Source organism: Sarcophilus harrisii, chromosome 5, assembly GCF_902635505.1.
Source record: "Sarcophilus harrisii chromosome 5, mSarHar1.11, whole genome shotgun sequence".
Classification (NCBI taxonomy): domain Eukaryota; kingdom Metazoa; phylum Chordata; class Mammalia; order Dasyuromorphia; family Dasyuridae; genus Sarcophilus; species Sarcophilus harrisii.
In genome coordinates, this window is record NC_045430.1 from 175904366 (window position 1) to 175925632 (window position 21267).

A 21267-nucleotide genomic window follows, 5' to 3' on the forward strand; every position below is an offset into this window, starting at 1 on the left:
TATCGTCGTTGAGGGACATAAACTGGAGAAGTAGAAAGGAAGTTCCCTCAAGTGAAGTTAGGAATCAGTCCTGGATCCTAGGGCATTCTGTTGAGGCTTACTTGAAGTTGTATCATCAGACCATTTGATTTATTTCCTTGGAAAAATTGATAATTGATCTTGAAGAGTGAAGATAAAATTTTCCAAGTTTTATTGCTGATAGACATGGGCTTGATTGTTGCATTTAATTTTTTTTCCCCCTTTTTCAGATACAAGTGGGGAAAACATTGCAGAGTCACTGGTTGCGGAAGGCTTAGCATGTCGGAGAGAAGGCATCCGAGCCAATAAGTATGTACGGTTTTTCTTCTTTCCTCCTGGACATTCCAGAATTTGTTTTAATTAATATCTGGAAGAACATTAAGGGTTTGGTGGTTCTTGACAAGCATGTAGCTGCATGATGGCTTTACTGAAACAGAAGAAAAAAGTCTAAGCAGCTACTGCCATTTCAGATCTTTAGACCTATATCTAGGCAGATTTTGAGAGAAGATTTCAGTTTCTAACAAGTAACAGGCCTGTTTTTTACCTGATTGTGGTGTGAATTTACCATTTTGGGAAGTGAAGTTTAGGAGTGTTAGTAATGGGTATGAAGTGCAATATTGGATTTGGCCTCACTGGCATCCCATTTGTTTGATACTTTGGCCTGTGAGGCAAGTGCTTGTGTGGCCTAAGAATGTTGTTTAATCATATATCTACCAAATGGCGTGACTCTTAGAGGTATCTGTAGATGTTTATTAGACTTAAGAGATTTCATGTGCTGTCCTGTCACCTGTCCCTTTGTATCTTCAGTAGTAATTAAACCCGATCATATAGCACTTAAATTCTCATAATAACTTCATAATACGATCTCTGCTCTTGGCTAACTGAAGGGATATGTATTAGCATGTAAAGTGAGTGATAGACTGGTGGATGTATTTATCTAGTGGCAAGGATGGCAGGGTCACTATTTTTCCAAATATGTGTATGTTTAGGTAATATTTTTGGAAGCATGCCAAAATTTATATCATAGACAATTGCTAGAATGCTTGCTCTGTGAAATATATATTTTTTAATTATTATTATAGCTTTTTATTTACAAAACATATGCATGGGTAATTTTTTCAACATTGACCCTTGCAAAACCTTCTGTTTCCACTTTTCCCCCTCCCCCCCCCCCCCCCCCCCCCCCCCCCCCCCCCCCCCCCATTCCCTCTCCTAGATGGCAGGTAGTCCAATATATGTTAAATATGTTAAAGTATATGTTAAATACAATATAGGTATACATGCTTATACAGTTATCTTGCTTCACAAGAGAAATTGGATCTAGAAAGGAGGTATAACAACCTGAGAAGGAAAACAAAAATACAAGCAAACAATAACAGAAAGAGCGAAAATGCCATGTTGTGGTCCACACTCATTTCTCATAGTTCTCTCTCTGGATATAGCTGATTCTCTTCATTACTGAACAATTGGAACTGTTTTGAATCATCTCATTGTTGAAGGGAGCCACGTCCATCAGAATTAATCATCATATAGTATTGTTGTTGAAATGTATAATGATCTCCTGGTCCTGCTCATTTCACTCAGCATCAGTTCATGTAGGTCTCTCCAGGCCTCTCTGAAATCATCCTGCTGGTCATTTCTTATAGAACAATAATATTCCATAATATTCATATGCTACAATTTATTCAGGCATTCTCCAATTGATGGGCATCCATTCAATTTCTGTGAAATATTTTTTAAGAACACACATTCTGCCTTGTAAATATAGAGTAAACATAAACCCCAGAAGACTGCCAAGGTAAGGTTCTAATTTATTTCAAAAATGGAAACTGCACAAGAGGCACCAAATCCATATTTCTCCAAGGATGAGTATAGGTCTAAATGTTTTTGTTTTTAGTATTTAGTTTTGTTTCTTTTTCTTACGCTACATTATTGTCATCTATTGAAAATTTAGAATATATTATTTAATTTTTTGTACCCTATCTGAGTTCTTAAACTTTTTGCATGTCAGAGATACCTTTGACTATTTTGGTAAAAACTATAAATCCTTTTCCAGAGTGTTTTGAAATTCATAAAATAAAACACATTGAACTACAAAAGAAACCATCCATATTGAAAACAGCTTGCAAACTTAGAAAAACAACCCAAGAAGTTTATAGACATTAGGTTAAGAACTTCTGCTATGTAATATGAATTCTAATAATATAGCTACCTTACTATGAATTTGCAGGCTGGTGATTTGGGAAACTTTCTGTACTTGCAATTCAGTGCCAACTCTGTGCTGTGTAGTTAGGCATTAAAGTTTCCTACTGGGAAAAGTGGAACCTTAACTTGGCACAGCTCTCTTAGGGATGTTAGTTACATCCTTAGATTTTGTCTTTGAAAGGCCTTTAAATGAACAGTTCAACTTATTTTTGCCATCAAGAATAGAGATAAGTCGTTTGTATATGTGGACTTTCTGCTCTAGACAGTGGGGTACTTCTTGTTTCATTTCTAGAATACCTTAGGTTTGCAGTGATAAGGAATGAATGTTCTTCAGATTTGTTCAAATTTCTATTTAGTGCTTAGTTTATTTGGTGATAACAATGAAAATAGCAATATTGTATGTGTTCTTCAAGAACTTTCTATAGACTTTACTAATTGTGTGTCTTTTTGAATTGAGACTAAACTACTCTTAATTCTGGTCTTGTTAAAAGGAGTTCCTGGCAAGGTTCTAAGCTGAACTACTTCCATCCATATTTCCAGATTGTTGAGTCCCTAGTAGTGAGAAAGAGCTGGCATAAGGTAGTAGATAGAGAGCCACTCTTGTAGTCTGGAAGTTCTTGGTTCCAGGGCTGCCTCTAGCACATACTGGCTGGGTGATCTTGGGGGTGAGCTGCGCAACTCTTTTAAGACTGGTAATTATATAAGTTTCTGATCTTCATTTTCGTATATCAGTGAAATCAGAACCAGATTTTTAAACATGTAGTGAAGGGAGATTGTGTTATTCTTGCCCAGGCCACACTCCATCAAAATGGCCATAGTAATTGAAATTTCATTTTTATGATTTGAAATATGTTGCTTGAGTGGATTCAGTTTGGAATCTGGAATGGCATGGATGGTCATCTTTCTCTGTCTCCCCTCTAGAGGAGGCCTTGATATCTGACATGTCATGTTGGCCAGATGTTTTGATATTCCCAGGTACTCAGATGATTGTTATCCGCCGGCTGACCTTTTTTTGTCCCTGTCTCAGCCCTGAGCAGAACCGGCTTGCTGAATGTGAGGACCAGGCAAAGATGGCCAAAAAAGGCATGTGGAGTGAGGGGAACGGCTCTCACACGATCCGGGACCTCAAGTACACCATCGACAATCCTCGGCACTTTGTGGATTCCCACCACCAGAAGCCAGTCAATGGTGAGTCCCTTGGCTAGGGGTTGCAGTGAGAGAGTGCCCAGATGCATCTCATGTTGACAAGTTGGGTTTTCTTTTTCTCTGTAGTTCATTCAAAGTAAGAGACCCTTGTCAAGGTGGAATCTGAGTGGGATAATGTGGGTGCACCCATGTGACCTAGAAAGGATTTTGAGCCCATTTCTCATAAACATGTGTTTCACATTTTAAAAAGGAAAAAATGTTTTGATGTTGTTCTTAGATAGATTTTCTCTATCAAATCTCCTTCCACTCCTCAAAAACATTTTGCTCCTGGGCTTACAACACATTTTAGTTTACTTTGAATTATCGTCCATCAGTTGAGAACTTAAAATCCTTTCTTATCCCTTCCCCTGTCTTGGAAGGGAGTTGTGGATTTAAATTTTTCAGACATACATTGACAAAATGCCTGGGGTCAGGTCTTTTACCTTCCCAGTGCTTGAAGCAAGTCTTTAAAGAGAACAAGCTGCAGAGCAGCTTCCGGTCAGTGTCACTGAGGAGTACCCTCACCTCTCTTCACCAATAAAAGTGGTGGTTCCTACCAGAACTCCAAGTATTGTCAGCAGATATTGATTATACATTTGTTAGCTTGGATAAGTCACCTCATCTCTGGGACCTTATTTTTCTCACATGTAAAATAAAAGCCTTAGATTTGATGCACTTTAAATCCTGTGCTTAAGGCAGCTCAGCCATATGTTGGATAAAGTCTGGTGACCTGGAATCAGGAAGAGCTTAGACAATGAATAGCTCTGGAACTCTGGGCAAATCACTTATTGAGTTGTTCATCCTTTAAAATGAATGTGATCTCTCATAGAGTTTTCAGAAACATAAAACAGGATAGTCTTTGTAAAGCATTTTTTTCAAATCTTATAGGGCCTTGTAAATGTTATGAGGATGTTGACCACCACCTTCATCCTGGCTGTATACAGCACTCACCACTTGGTGAGTGATAGTCTTCAGATAGATAATTATAGACTTGCTAATGGAAAAGCTCTAGGCCTGGAGGAAAAAGGACTAAGACAATTGCCTTAGCTATACAGGCTCAATCTAATTCAACAAGCATTTATTAAGCATCTGGCATGCATTAGGCCTTGATAATCTCTTCCTTCCAGGAACTTCTACTCTGCTAGTGAGACACATCTATTATGTACTTCTATATAAATAGATATAAAATCATCACAACCCATTTAGAATTTAACAACTCAAGTCATGGAAAAAATCCTCTTGTCAAAGGGCCCGTGGAACTAGGATTTTTGAAAGGAACTGGGAATGATTTGTCTGTGTTTAGCCTCGTTATAGACCTGGCATTTCATGCCTAATGGTAACTTGTGAAACTTCTTATGCTGCAATTGCTATTGGTTCTCTAAGGGAATATTTTTACTTCACTCATATCTGGATAGAGGTGTGTGTGATTGGCATTTGGGGTGTATTTTAGTGTATTATATTCTTCTCAATGTTTATAGCCTCTCTTCTCTCTGTAATGGCTTTTTTCAAAAACAGAAGACTTAATTTCTTCTTTTTGTTATACAGCTATCATCGAGCACGTGCGAGATGGCAGTGTGGTCAGAGCTCTGCTCCTGCCTGAGTATTATCTGGTCACAGTCATGCTCTCAGGGATCAAGGTCAGGCTGTGCATTGGGGCTATTGGATGGGTAGGGCATTCCCTTTAATTAGGCAGGTAGTCTATAGCATATGATACTAAATTTCATTGTTGTTTGACCTTGAGGGTAGTTGTTCCATTCTGAAAAGAATGCCCTTCTCCTGTCCTGGTTTAAAACCTGCAGTGAGATTAATTTGAACTGGTTCAAATCGAAACAGATTTCTTAGGGATTGTTTGGTTGAAGATTTAGAGAAGGGGGTTCCTTCTGAAGGTATTATTAATCTATGGGAAAGGGCTGAGATATTCTGGTGTCTGGGTGATTGTGACTTGTATCGCTGCAAATTATCTTTTCCTATGAGATAATTAGGTCTTAAAACTCCGGTGATTCCTTGTTTGGTAAAACATTGTTTTTGACCCTAATTAAAGCCACCTTGGGATTATATAGCAGCTTTATTATCATTTAGCAATAATGCCTTTAAGTTGTTTGAAACTTTTAAAGCTAATTTTCTTGAGATTATTTCCTTGAGGAAGTTCCAGTCTGATTTATGAATGAGTGACCTACATTATTAGGATGAGTGGGACAGAGCCAATGGCTAATCTGATACTTGCTTTTGCCTGTAGTGTCCAACTTTCAGAAGAGAATTAGATGGTCCTGAGACACCAGAGCCATTTGCAGCTGAGGCTAAATTCTTCACTGAGTCCCGATTATTGCAGAGGGATGTACAGATTATTTTGGAGAGCTCCCACAACCAGAACATGCTGGGCACTGTCCTTCATCCGGTGAGTCATTTTATAAATGGGGATTCTTGGTTACAGGAAGAGGAATTTGGGGATGGGAGGATTCTTGTTTGCATCCTGAAATTGTGTGTGGTTGAAAGAATCTTTATATATCCTGAATTGGTGTCCCACTTACTTCTTTGATTTTTGAGACACTTAAGGAAGTATCAGTTAGTTGGGCAGGAAAAGATACAGATGTGTGGTCATTTATCATTGCTATAGAGATTTAGAATGTAATCTTCCTTAGGTTACTAGGAAAAAAGTAAATTGCCTCAAGCTTGTTCTCAAAAGATACATGTTCAAGCTGAGACAGATTAGGAAATGCTTGTATAAACTGAGAGTATAATGCTTTTAGATTCTAGGATGATGCCTACCATCATTGGAGCTACATGAGACCCTCCTGATGCTTTTAACTCTGTTTTGTGCATCCTAATACTGTTCCTGAATAGCAGTAGCTACATTACTCCTGTCCAAGATTTGTGACTGAGATGATACTGCTCAAATGCCCATTTTGATTACTGGGTGCTAATTGGATGAGAAATGATCTTGCTAGTTTGGGAAATTTATCATTCTTAAATTGTGGTGATTATTATTACTGTCTTTTGCCTACATCAGGATTAAAGCTATCATGCTGGTAGTTGTGCTGTTAGGGCTGAGTTTGAAGTATATCCTGTAATTGCTATATAAACTGTCCTTTCTTTGACCCAAAGCAAGAAGAATGGGGATCCAGATTTGCCTTCCCAGAAGAGCACATTTGTAGACTGGACAGACTAGAATTTGTTAGAGTGAAGATTCCAATATAAGAGCTAGAATTGAGTCATTCCATGCCTTCCCCCTTTTCTCATTTTCCCTTTGGAATGGGAAAAGAATAATACCAGTAAAAGAAGGAAAGAGTGAGACATACTAGCTACCAAAGGGACCAGCATGCTTTTCCTAGAAGGTCTATTGAAATGAGTTCTGCTTGTTTTTTCACTGGAACTCTGGAGTAGAATCTACTTGAAAGAATTCACTTTTGATATTGTCCTGTTGGCAGGGTCCTGTAAATCAAGAGATAGTTTTGTGTGTTTTTTTGTTTAATTTTTTTTTTTAATTTTATTTAATAGCCTTTTATTTACAGGTTATATGTATGGGTAACTTTACAACATTAACAATTGCCAAACCTCTTGTTCCAATTTTTCACAAGAGATAGTTTTCTTGACTATTTATGTGAATGGGAAGGAAAGGACTAGTGACTAGATTTTTTTGCTATATAATGAGATTCTAATGTATCCTTCAATCTCCATCTGCCCCTTTTTCCAGAATGGCAACATCACAGAGCTTTTGCTTAAGGAAGGCTTTGCACGCTGTGTAGACTGGTCGATTGCAGTATACACAAGGGGTGCGGAGAAACTGAGAGCAGCTGAAAGGTAAGGTGTGTTGGACTCTTTCAGTGGGAAAGGTGTTAGATAAGTGACTTCCAGTGAAGTCTTCCATCTTCTGTCAACATTCCAGAAGGCTTTATGGTAGCTAGGAAAATTTCCCCTACCATACAATTCATGATTTTAGTGTTGTGTCCCAGTATGCAGTATCTGTTACCTTGATCAATCTAGCTTAAGAGGAGGAAATGAGTACTTTCATGTGTATGAGCCATTTTGTTAGATGAACCATGAAGTTAGAATGGTTTTGACTTCTTCATGAGACTTGTAGCTTATCCATAAAAGGGCTATTGAGGATGGAAACCATTGTTCAAGCCAGGAATGGGTGTGAGAGAAAAAGACTTAACTGTTTAGTAGCTCCTAGAATTTAGGCTCAATTTGGTTCTTCTTAATTTTCCACGGCTTTTATTTATAAAAGTATTTCTGGACTGGATACATACCTGATTTATATAGTCTCTTCTTTTTTGAGAGGGACTTCTGCACTGCAAACAGCTGAGGCAGATATTGTTTCTCATCTAGGTCTTCCATCACCGTGGTAAGTTCCTGGGAGCAAGAGGCAACCAAGCTGCCTCAGGAGGAGTTAAAAACGAAGCTAGGTCGGGAATAGATCCAAGTGTCCATGCTGGGCACTAATATAATCAGGCTTCCAGTGTAGAATAGTTGAGGGTAGAGAGTAGCTATTTGGTGAGGAATTTTTGTTGTTGTGGCAATCCATGGAATAGATTAAAATGCAAAATGTCCCTCAGTCCTATGTGACTCCCTTTTAACCTCTGTAGTGCCCATTAATGTCATAATGGGTGCAGAGTTTATTTTCCTAATAAAATGACTATTTTATTATTAAAAATTTTTAATGGATTTTCTTGTTGAGTTTTCTGACACTTGTGGAAGTGTCAAGAACTGAAAATATAAGAAATCTTGTTGTCGTGTAAAGGACATTAGAATGTCGAGAAAATTGTATTTATATTTCAGCACTAATCCAAACTAATGATGAGCCTTTAGGCATGTCACTTAACCACCTTAATGACTAATAAACCACTGAACATTTATAATAGTTTACAGAGTTCTTTTCATATGTCATTTCATTTGATTCTCACAACAGTTCTATGAAGTAGATTCTGCTAGTTTTGCTTTTAAAAACTGAGGCTTCTAAAAGATTGAATAACTTTTTCAGATATATAGCTTCTGTGTTTGAGTCAGAATTTGAATTCACGTCTTACTGATTTGAAGTCCAGTGATTTATCCCCTACTAATATACCTGGCCAGCTTAGAGCTTCAGTTTCCTTATTTTCAAAATGAGCATAATACTTCTACTACCTACTTGATAAACTCTTAAAATATAGAACTGGAAGACACCTTAGTTCAACATCCTCACTTTATATATGACAAAATTTGAAAACTTTAAATACAGAAATATTACCTGTCATTGTTATTAATAATAGTGCTAAACTGCTAGCATTATAGTAAAACAGAAAGATTGTTTTTCTGGACTTTGATATTTTGTGTACTCCATAATTATTAGAAGCAAGTGTGTTTATAAAAAGAGGTGGAAAGGGAAAAAGTCACTTCATTAAATAGACTTTTTGCCACATTTAACTTTGCTTATATTTTTTATTAGTTATCTTCATTAGTTTCTCTTGTATTCTTATGGACCTATGTAAGTTGAAGGTTGGTTTGAATGAAGGAAAACCTTTGCTATACTTAGACATTTTAGTTTATTTTTTCATTTGTGGCATTTTCAATATATGCCAGTTTTCGCTTTTCTTTGCTGCAGAAGTTGGAGGAATTTGGAAAAATAAGAAACAAAAGACATCATTTAGGAAATTGGCCATTTGGTGAAGAATTTATTTTAGCTGTGGCAATTCCTGAAATAAATTAAAAAACAAAATGCCCCTCAGTCCTGTGTAACCCTTTTTAACCTCTGTAGTGATATGTCAGAGTGTCAGGAAAAATGGCAAAAGATGTTAAGAATTACAATTTTGGGATTATTTATAAACTTCATTTTAATTATTGGTTTTCCAAATGTGAGTTAGGTATGCAGACTCCCAGATACCTGATGATCTTGAGTGTCTACATTTGAAAGTATCTTTCCAGCATTAGCACCTCACTCTTCTGTTTTTCAATAATCCTGTTGAGCGCACAGGTTTTACTTATCCTGTAGGTTTCTGCCTTTGAATCATAGATCCAAGAGATTTATAGCAACATGAATTGAGCTGACAGAATTCTTCTGATTTCTTAATAGTCTCATTTTACTTTCTTCTTTCCTTGTAAACAAAAATCTACTTAGGGTACTCAAAATATGGCAAAGGACTGTCTACTTGTAGTGGTTGCTGAGGAAATTAGCTTTAGAGGCTTCAAGGAATTCTGCAATTCAAGTTTGAAGAAATCCTCCTTAAGCACAGAGTTTACATTTCTGAGCATTTCTATGAAGAACTTGAATTCCTTGAAGAACTTAATTATTTTTTAATGAAGAAAGATTTTGCATCTCTTTTACTATAGATTCTATTACTATTACATTCTTTGTTCTTTGCAGACAGCAACTTCCATATTATTAGTTTTTACTTATTTCATTAAATTCACTCTAATGAATGTTTATTAGGCATATGGTGCCATGATAGGTGATAGATACCAAACAAAAATAAACCCATCCCTGTTCTTGAGGTGCTCTACTAGAGGATATAGCATATGTACAACTAAGTGAATACAGGGTAATTTTTTCTTAGTAATGTTTTATTTTTTCAAGTACATGCAAAGATAGTTTTCAGTATTCACCTTTGCAAAACCTTGTGTTCCAAATTTTTCTCCCTCTCTCTCCCCATCACCTCCCATAGACAGAAATGATTTAACATAGATTAAACATGTACAATTTTTGAAAACATCCATATTGGTCATGCTGAACAAGAAAAATCAGAACAAGAGGTGAAAGAGGGGAAAAAAGCAACAAACAGCAACAACAACAAAAAGTGAGAACACTATGAATACTATATTTTGATCCACATTCAGTCTCCACAGTTCTCTCTCTGGATGCACATGGCTCTTTCCAACATAAGTCTATTGGAATTGCCTTGAATCACTTCATCGTTGAAAAGAACCACATCCATCACATCACAGCTGTTCATCACATAATCTTGTTTTTGCTGTGTACAACGTTCTCTTGATTCTACTCACTTCACTTAACATCAATTCATGCACATTTTTCCAGGTGTTTTTTTTTTTTTTTTTTTGAAATCAGCTTATTTCTATTACAGTAATAATAATATTCTATTACATTCATTTACCATAATTTATTCAGCCATTCTCCAGCTGATGGGCATCCACTCAGTTTCTAGTTCCTTGCCACTACAAAAATGACTGCTATGAATATTTTTGCACATATATATCCTTTTCCCTCTTTTTTTTGATCTTTTTGGGATACAGATCTAGTAGAGACACCAGTGGATCAAAAGGTATGCATAGTTTGATAGCCTTTGTACAGAGTTCTAAATTGCTCTCTGCAGTGGCAGTTCACAACTCCACCAACAATGTATTAGTGTCCCAGTTTTCCCACATCCCCTCCCAACATTTGTCATTATCTTTTCCTGTCATCTTAGCTAATTTGAGAACTGAAATAGTACCTCACAGTTGTCTTAATTTGCATTTCTTTAATCAATAGTGATTTGTAACTTTTTTTATATGGTTAGAAATGACTTTAATTTCATTTTGTGAAAATTATTCATATCCCGTGGCCAATTATTAATTGGGGAATGAGTTGCATTCTTATAAATGAGTCAATTCTCTATGTTTTAGAAATGAAGCCTTTATCACAAGCATTTGATATGCAGCTTTCTTCTTCCCTTCTAATGTTGGCTGCATTGGTTTTGTTTGTACAAAACCTTTTTAATTTAATGTAATCAAAATTCTCTAATTCTTTGGCCATGAATTCTTTCCTTCTCCACAGATCTGAGAAATAAACTATCCCTTGTTTTCCTTAATTTGCACCCTTTATGTCTAAATCATGAACCCATGTTGACTGTATGTTAGGATAAGATGTTAGATATTGGCCAGTGCTAGATTACTGTAATCATTGGTTATTGGCACACAGGGTAATTTAAAGAGAAAGCAAGTACTACAGATGCTACTTGTAAGAACTTAGATATCACTTCATCCATTATCTTATTGGTAAAATGAACACTTTGGACTGCATGGGCTCTCACTATGATCTTGTGACTTATTGAGGTGAATCAACATAGATGAAAGCACATACAAAGACATGTATTACTTCCTTTGGTAGTCAGCAAAGCTCAAACTTTACTGCTCCTCATTTTCTTTAGGATTATTGATATTTTAAGAGTTCATAGATTTTGCATTATATCTCTTCTCATACATTCTATTAAAAATGATTAATGTGTTATCACAAAGTTTGATTCCTTCTTCATGTATGTTTTATGGAAGCTTATTGTTAGTGATGTGTTAGACATCATCTGGTTGAACTTTTTACTTAGTACAAGAATCTTTTCTCAGTATCTCTGATAAGTGGTCACCCAGTCAAATTGGTCTGTCCTTCTGTTTTAGTAAAAGACAAGCTTTATTAACTCCCCAGTTATGTTCTGACTTCTTGAAAGAGGCTTGCTCAAAAAAACAAAAACAAAAATCTCCTGGACATATGACATGATGGCATTAGAAATTTAAAAACTTGCTCTTGGTATTTTTTTTTTTTTTATTATTGACAGTGGTCTAGAAGGATATATTGATGTCATCTATTGGTTTGTCCATTTTCTTCCCTCATTTTCAGGTGTCATGTTTATAAATCGTGTCAGTAACTTTTTTCATACAAGTCCATGCAGTATCTTGTTGCTTGTATAAATTTACTTGACTCTTTGTAACAGTGCTGCTTTTTCTTGCATTGACAGTCTTGTTCATATTATTTAACCACAAAGGTATTGGAGGGTCATGAATAAAGATATGAGTCACTAGAAATCTTTCACAGTTCAGACAGGAGTTAAGCGCTCTGGATATATCCAGCAATTGAATGTCAAAACAGGGCCCTAGTGCTTCTTCCATATTTAGGAAGTTGTTACTCTACTGGAATTGAGAAAGCGTACACATCTTTATATGACAGCATCCTACCTATGTAGTGACTTCTTGTTGATGGGGATTCTGTTTTGGGGGGAATTTGGCTCCCTTTGTGACCTTTCTTCCAGTAACCTGGCTAATTTGATTCAGTATTGCAGTCAATAAGGGCTTGAATTGAGGCTCTGGTTCTGGTTAAGAATATCCACCAAAGTATTTTGTAAGAATAGTCTCTTCTCCATTTCTTGTTTTGTTTTTGTATCCTAGTGCTTACCATTATGGCTGGCACAGAGCAAATGATTTATGTATACTTCTTGACTGACTGATTGATTCCTATTGCCAGGTTTGCCAAGGAGCGAAAATTGAGAATATGGAGAGACTATGTGGCCCCCACAGCTAATTTGGATCAAAAGGACAAGCAGTTTGTTGCAAAGGTGAGTCATTCACAGTGCTAGACCAGAGAGAACACAGATTTGTCCAGTAAGGCGACTTTAAATTCTTGTTTTCAAGAATAGGTATTTAAGTATATATAAACATAATATGCATGAATATTGAAAACTTTTCAGGCTTTCTACTAGAGTCCTGGGTTATTGTTTTTCTTTAAAATTGTATTTCTCTTCACAAATTGGTGCTTATTCTCTCTGAAAAATCAATGGAGTAGAATATATTATGGGCAGTGTTGGATTATAACATCTTTCAGTAGGATCCTTTTATGTGCTCAGAGAATTTTATTCTTTGTGAGTTATTCTGTTCACTTAATAGGACCTTAGATTGCTTTCCCTACTGTCTGTGTGGTCCTATTAGTTAAATGAGTCTGATTTTTCTCTTCATCATTTTTTCACTAGCAATTATGTATTGGGCTAGAAATCTTATGAAAAGGATTGATGAGAGCTTTAAAAAGTAGAAAAACATACACTTATGCCTTTCTGTGAGATCCTGACCTTCTGAGAGAAATTCCTTGTGGCCATTCTGAGGCTTGTATCCATATTTATCTTTAGTTGCAACATGTAGTACTTTGAAGGTTAGTGGCAAGGGTAAAATTGGTGGCTCTTCAAAGTGCTTGATTGCTGGCTTTCATGCCAAGAATCTGATTTTTTATTATTTTTTTCCTTATTTGAAAAAAGAAACTTTGCTTTGAATGGATCAAAGAGGGCTCTGACTATAAATAAAATTACTTGGTTGTTGTCAGCATTGCCATCCTTAGATTGCATTGGACCCTTTTGCTAATTTTGAGATTGTAATAGGGCCACCAGGTGGCACTGTCATACTGTGAAATATTGATTGCTGCCTTCTAACTAGAATTTAAAGTAGTGTCACTGAAGACTCTATGGGGATTTATCTTCATTACTACTATAGCTAAAGTTAGCCCCCTTACCTTATTCTGCAACTTGTTTCCTTGTGGTTGTTTAGATAATTATGCTCATGTTTTACAGAATTTTATCAGTGCTATATTGCCCTCTTTTGCATCTTGAAAAATTTTAATGGCAGGCTGGATTCCACACCTTCCTTCTTTATGAATTGAATGATGAGAAGGTAATTAAATATGTCAGGAAACATTCCCCAACATTCTTATTCACCCATAGGATACTTAATCCTTCAAAATGATTATTTTATTAAAGCACAGGTCTGGCCATTTCAGCCTCTTACTTCATTGTTTCTGCTACTTTCAGTATCAAATATATAAAGTCCTGTCTTTGCTTAGAAATCCTTCACAGTCTGGCTCCTTTGTGTGTGTCTTTCTAGTCTTACATTTTATTCTTCATGTTTGTAACTTATTCTTCTTCATGTTTATAATCCAGTTGGTTGATGTTTTTACTTTTCATTGCATCCTTAGAACTTATGGTATATCTTCACCAATGTGGTGTCTGGCACATAGTAAGTGCTTAATAAATGCTTATTCAATGACTAGTTGATTGAAAAATTCATACTGTTATTATTCTTTGCTACTCACTCAACTATGTCATTTCAACATCTATACAGGCTACATGAAACTAGTCTCCAACAAGGGTAGAAAAACACTTCCCACTGCATTACAGATTTAATTTTACAATACTAAAGTACTTCAGTATTAGAATTATAAGTGACACATGCAAAGCTGAGTTGACTGGTTGGATTCTACAAACCTAGCTGATTTCCAAGATTTTTTTTTTTTTTTTTTTTTTTTTTTTTTTTTTTTTTTTTTTTTTTTTTTTTTTTGTGAATTAGTAGGTGAAATTCAGATTAGTGGTATTTTGATTCAGTAGAATTTCACTTGTATTGAATGCTTTAAAACTCTAAAACTCTTCTTAGCCAGATGTTGTATTTAGAATCTTTGTAGTCTTCTTGATGGTCTTTCATGGGCATTCATTGTTAGTGGAGTATTCTGGTGGCCCTAGCAGGGGAAAAATGCAGTGAGGAAAAAATTAGGTTAGGTTGCAGACTTTGTCCTGACCCATGTTGGTGAAGATTAAGATTTGACTTCACCTTTGGATTTTACTAATTTGGGGATGATTCTGCCCATAGGATCCAGAGAAAGATGGGGGAATTTCAATTTTTTTTAAGGCTTAAAAATACTTCATTGTTTTTTGTATATGTCTAATCCTAATCCCCAGTGTTTTTGTGGTGTTTGGGATTAAATAACAAAAATCTCTGATCACCATCTTGCCTTTTAGGGATCAGTGTGAAGTCTGGTTCTGGGGATGCACTAGCCACTAGGATTCACAATAGGTTATGTTGAGAGGATTTTCAGTTTTGGTAATAGCAGCTCCTTAGTAGTACTGCTTTCTACCTATAGTTTTAATCACATGATACTAAATTCTGCAAACTTTGTGAAGAAAAAACCTTCTAAAAGTTATCTATAACTGTTGATAGTTCTTTCTAAAGTGTTGATGACTTAAAGGTCCTATAATCTTTGGGTGCCCTGGTCAGTGGATTTTGCCCAACAGTTCCTTCTGAAAAGGCAAAACCTAGGTAAGAACAAGTGTCTATTTTACACGAACATTGTTGGAACCTGCATTGAACAAGGGCTGATATACATAGTTTGCTTAGATGGCATTATTTCATGCAGAGTGAAATGTGGGGGGGAGCTTGCCTTGTCACTCTCAGTTAGCAAGGGAGCGTATTCCCTTCATACTGATTAGCTGAGACTTTTCTGTCTACCCTTCAATGTCAGCTTTCCAGTGTGCTTTCCTTGTGTCATTTTGCTGATTGCTGTTGTTTGGTGTAATGTTCACTTCTCTAAAATATGATCATTCTCTGGGAGCAGGTTTCTTGGGGGGCTTCTGGAGGCAGCCTTCCTTTCAGTTCAATGTAATAATCATCTCAAATGGAGCTAGTAGTTACAGTCCAAAATCCTTTATTTTCTCCTTCAAAGTCTTGAATCTTTCCCTGGGGCCCTCTCCTTGGTTCCAAGAGCTCTTGCCGCTAGTCCTTTGCCTCTGCCTTTGCTAGCTTTAGTCTCTTGCTCCCAATGTCTCCAGACAGCACAAAGGTTGAAATTGGAATTAATCTTCACTCCTCTTCCAAGAGAGTGGGATTGTGGGTTCCTGATTTGTGAATCTCCTGAAATCTCTTGTGGGCTTGTGGGAGCTCCTCCTTAAATATGCTCTCTAAAGGTGTGAGCTCTAATGTGTGAACTCTCTTGAAGGTGAACTCTAAAGGTGTGAACTAAGTACATAAGCATTGTCCCTATCAATTCCAGTGACTTAGCACCTTGTTTCAAGTTCTGGCCCATAACAGTTTGGGACCATAGGACCTTGAGTATGTGTTTTAGGTTCCTTGACAGTCTTGCTAGATCATGTGAGTCTGACTAACATTCTTAGAACATGGTCTTAAAAATGGAGTTTCCTTAGCTATAAAAACTTAGCTGAGATTACATTTTAAGGCTATGTAAAGCTGATGATTATACCTGTGTTTCAAAAAGAGGGACTGTGGCTGCATCTTTTGCAGAAATCCTGCTTTAATATATTGCAAGTCTTTTTTTATGGCTATTTCTTGAGAATTATCTCCAACTGAAAATAGCCTTTTCTGTTTTTTATTGGCACTGCAAAACATTGAAGACCTCTGCTTTTCCTGGTCTCCTGGTACGACTTTAACATGGTGACAAGAAAATCATGGAACTGTTTAGGTTCAAAACAGTTTGCCTGTGCAGTAATTAGAAATAAGGGGGTGATAGGATTGCAGGAAGGGGGGAAAACAGTATCAGGTAAACTGGTTTCCTGATGGAAATGTCCAGAGTAGTGACAGACTGGAATAGTAATTCATTGCTTATTTCTAGATCTACCCATTTTTTGCCTACGTAATGTTGAAAGCTGTTCCCTTTGTTTTCTGGGTATCCCTAAGGGCCTTAATCACTGGCATGGTAGATTGTTGTTAGCTATACCATATTTATGAGAATTGGGAAAGTGAGTTTTGCTATGTTTCTGGACATGAGCATAATGTATAGCAGAGGGGATACTTTTTGCTCCACTATTTCTAGGAAAGGGGGGAGAGAAGAAGGACTGGAAAGACTTAGCCTCTGTCTAGCCATTTTAGTATTTCTAAGGATCTTTAGGAACTGGCTGTGTCTGGTTTTAGGATCTTTGTAACTATGGAAGTCTATTATGAGTCCCCCATTTCTTTTTTAAGTGTCCAAGTATTGGAGAAATTAGCCTTGAAAAAAACATTGAGCACCCCTTAAGTGGAGCATTGCAGTGGTATTCTCTAGATTAAGAATACAATGAACAGCGATCCCTTAGTGTTCTGCCATCAGTACCAGAGATTGCTAATGCTTTGTTTCTGATGTGAGCCTTGCAGTGACTTATAGTATCCCTTGAAAAGTACAATATCATCACTAAACTTTTTGGATTTGTCTTTTTTGCAGTTAGAAATTAAGCAGGGTGACCCAGGAGCTAGATTTACTTTGCACATCTCATAGCTCCACTAGTATCTCGTTCTGTAACTTGTTGTTGGTTGCTTGCTTTTGTGCTTTGGAATCTCTTGATAGGGGAAAGCAGCAAGGGATGATAATTAATCTTTTAGCTTGTAGATAGTGTGAATGGTATGGGCGAACTAAAATATTCTGATGAAAGGCTCCATAAGTACCATTATTACCGCTATAAATATGATCTGTAATGATGAGAATGGTGCGGGCTTTGGTAGTTAAGTGATCCACTCTGTATTACACTGACTACAGGGTACATGACTTTAACCAGTATTTTTATTGCTTACTCCATGTCTCTGCTTAGAAGTTGCTTGTTCTCTTGACAGTAATGACACAATTTACAGGGAGGAAAAAAAAAACCCCCACACATATACACCAAAGCCTCATCACCAGAATCCCAGACCTCATTTGGCTAGAAGCATCATAGTGTGCAGCTCCTGAAGAGGAGGTTTCTAATCAGGGAGATATTGAAAAGAGAGTCTATTGCTGTGGCCTAACATTTGCAGCTCCCAGAATCTGTCTGCTGCTTAGTCAGTCTAGTTAATGATGACTGTTGGCAACACAGGAACACCTCCCCTTGGATCCTGATCTCTTATGAGCTTAAGTTGAAGGTTTGATCAGTACATATCACTTTACCTTCTGTTCTCTCCTCTTCTTTGAATAACTGGGAAAGGTTTAAAAAAAAAAAAGAACTTAGATATTTTTAAAGTGCTGATTGCAGAAGTATTCCTACATTTCTGGTAATTGATAACTTAAGACTGTGGTGTCTGTAAGTTTATGCCTTTTTCGTCCCTTGTACTTTTCTTGGAGAAGAAGGGTCGTTATTATTTATAGCTCTTGAATTTTCTGCCTAGAAGCTTGGCATCCCCAAGACTTTGCCTCTCGTTTGTTCTGATTATGCTTTTAATGGTTGTTTCTTTACTTCTGTAGTATTTCGAGGATTTTCTCTGTGACCTTTACAAATAATCCACAACTATTCTTTTGCCATCTGTTACTACTCATTTAGATTCCTAAGGGCATTTAAAGAAGTAAAGAAAGACCATAGTTATGTGACCCTGCACAGATTATTTGATTTTTCTCTTCGCTACTTTCCTCATTTATAAAGTGAGTGGGCTGGACTTGCTGTCCTCTGAGGTCCCTTCCAGCTTTAGATCCATTCATCCATATCCTAATTGTAACATGAAGTTACAAGATCTGACAAAGGAACAAGCTTTTTTGATTTAGCGGATGGTGATAGTAGTGAGTGATGGATGATATGGAATCAAGTGAGTTGGATCTTGAAAGAAGATATTTTAGCATAGTTTAGAAAACAACCCCAAGATATATTCTTTGTACTTCTGCCAATTTGAGACTTGAAATTTTACTGAAGAGCTAAATACAATCCGAACGAAGCTAGAGAGACTTACCCAGCAAACACAAAAGGTCCAACTTTGGAAGAGAGAGGTGCTGATACTAAACAATAAGGAACAAAAGAGGTAAAAGAGCCTTATAGAATACATTAATGTCGATTACACGAGTCAAAGCAAACTACCTGTGGATACTTACATGCAACCAGGCAGGGCCTTCTCATTTTCAAGCTTTTGTTCATGGTGCTTCCCCTAATCTCCTTTTTTTTTTTTTTTTTTTTTTGGGGTGTGTGTGTGTGTGTGTGTGTGTGTGTTGTATGATTTTGGCTGAAGACTTTCTTATGTTTACCTTCTGTGATTTTTAGAACTTTTAAAAAGCAGTTGCAAAAGCAGAATCTTTCATATTATAGTGGCTGATTTGGGCCAGTTCATTTATTACTCTTTGATCTGCAACTCACTTCTTGAGTTATAGAATGGGCCAAGCAGTCATATTCCATTTCCTTAATCTATTTACCTATTTACCTAATTTTTTTTCAGACCCTCCATTCTGCCCCAGATTGTTTTCATAACTTACTGGCAATAATTTAGACATATCACTAGTTATCAATGCTAGCTAGCTTTCCATGGACTTTGAGTTTACTCTAAGTCTCCTTTAGACATAATTGTTTTATGAAACCCACCACTTTCCATTTTCTACCTTAGTAAAGTCTTTCATTTGGTTTTCTGTTGTTCTCAGTATTTTCTTGTACCATAAAACTTATGCTTTTGTAGTATAAAATTGGATGATCTTCTGAAAAGTATATTGAGTTGGCAGGAGTATGCAAATGAAAAAAACTTCCAGGCCGCTGGGTCTTATTGGGGAGGAGGAGAAAAGGAAGGGGACTGTGGATGGATTATGATTTTCAGATTAATGACATTCATAGGAAACTTTTGCAGTTCTATAGAATTTAATACATAGCTGAAACTGATTTGTTTCACTGCTTGATAGCTCTGAGCGGGGCATGAGACAAATACAACAGAAGCTAATTTTCTAGTTGTTAAGCCATAAAGATATTTTGTACCATAATAAAAAAGGTTTAATCTTTAAGAATAATACAATTTTCTTGTTGGGGAAAATGTCAGGTACTAATAAAATCTTGGTCGACTGATACATTTGAGATGGCACTGTGAAAGTGTTGGACTTTTGCTATTTACTCTGAGGTGATTGACTTTTAATAGTCTAGGTCTTTTCCTTAACACTTCTGATCCATTGGAACTATTGAAATAACACCGATGTCTTCTTCTTTGCCACAGGTGATGCAAGTGCTCAATGCTGATGCCATTGTTGTGAAACTGAACTCTGGTGACTACAAGACCATCCACTTATCTAGCATCCGACCCCCAAGACTGGAGGGAGAGAGCACACAGGTGAGAATGGGGAGGATATCAGAATCATGATTAAAAAACTGTGGAGAAAAAGCAGGAAAAACTACACTGTGGGGTATGTATTTGGGGATGACAAAGGAAAATCATTTTAGAATTCTGAATACCATGCTACGAAATACCTGTAACAGTGTTTCTGTAACTTTTGGCAAACTTCCAATCCATATAACCCCACAACTTTACCTTATTTGGATAGGTGAGTAGTATTAGAGCCATTATTTTCTTTTTTGTGTTTGCAGTCATCTTTAGAAGTTGGAATGTGCAAGATGTTAAAGATATTTGATAAATAAGTGTGCTTCACTATTTTATTTTGTAGCTTGATAATATAGCTTGATGATGTTGGTCCCAACATCATTAATATCAGGAGATGACTGATTTTTGACATTGACAGTCATTGATCAGTTTATTACTGTTTCCAATTTTATTTCATTGTTTTTCCTAAAATAGATCTGTTTTCTTGCTAGTCTTTTATAAGTGGTAGCTGTAGAAATTATGGTTGTATCTGTGAATATGAAAAAACTCCCTCTTCCAAAGTAGATTAGTACCTTCTTTAACTTGAATTCTAAAGATGTGATGAGTGATGGGAGGTGGTAACCTGTCTAGGGTTATAGAGCCAGTATGTGGTAGAAATAGAGCTTGAACCCAGGTCCTCTAGGCTTCAGGGTCAACTCTAGCCACTCCTAGCTATAGTCATAGTAGAATAACATTTATGACACACTCAAAATAAGTTGATTTGTATGTCTGGCCAGTCAGTTCATTTTCTTTTTTTTCTTTTTCCTTCTTCATTAAGAGGCAGTTTGAAGCAGCAAATAATGCTGAGGATGAGGATGAGAATTCAAATGCCTGAAAGACTGGAAATGACAAACTAAGATTCTCTTAGTAACTATAGCTCTGCTTCATTGCACAGAGTAAATGTACATCTCCAGGTTTATCAGTGAAATGCACAATTTTACATCTCTGACTTACAGTGTTCCCACAGCAATCTTGACTTTGAAATTCCCATAATTCAAATTTTGTAATTGCATCATCAGCCAAAGTATTATTTTAAAATAGGTTTTGGAATTGAATTTTAAGCAGTTTTCCAAAATTGTGGTAAGTTTTAAGAGGAAGAGATGAAGCTTAGAGAACTCTTACAGTACGAGTAGTTTGGCCACAAAGTTTATGGAGTAAGAATTTAGTTTTTCCAGTGACCCAATATATTCAAAAAGATTTGTTTCACCTGGCTGCAGGATTGGCATGAATGGAGAATTTAGAGTTGTGTCTACTTTTCTATTTTTTTTAAATTTTCCTAATTATTTCTAATAATTACCTTTCAATAATTATTTAAGGTTCAGAGAT

At 36.5% G+C, this 21267-nt stretch overlaps 1 protein-coding gene across 1 annotated transcript in view; it reads left to right on the forward strand.

Annotated features, from left to right (window-relative positions):
• SND1 (staphylococcal nuclease and tudor domain containing 1) overlaps positions 1-21267 on the forward strand; it is a 468465-nt gene that overhangs the window by 43592 nt on the left and 403606 nt on the right. The window contains exons 4-10 of the mRNA XM_031939005.1: positions 249-327; positions 3251-3411; positions 4954-5045; positions 5645-5803; positions 7100-7206; positions 12605-12695; positions 19801-19914. Of these exons, the coding sequence (XP_031794865.1) occupies positions 249-327; positions 3251-3411; positions 4954-5045; positions 5645-5803; positions 7100-7206; positions 12605-12695; positions 19801-19914 (803 nt within the window). The remainder of the gene's footprint in view (positions 1-248; positions 328-3250; positions 3412-4953; positions 5046-5644; positions 5804-7099; positions 7207-12604; positions 12696-19800; positions 19915-21267) is intronic.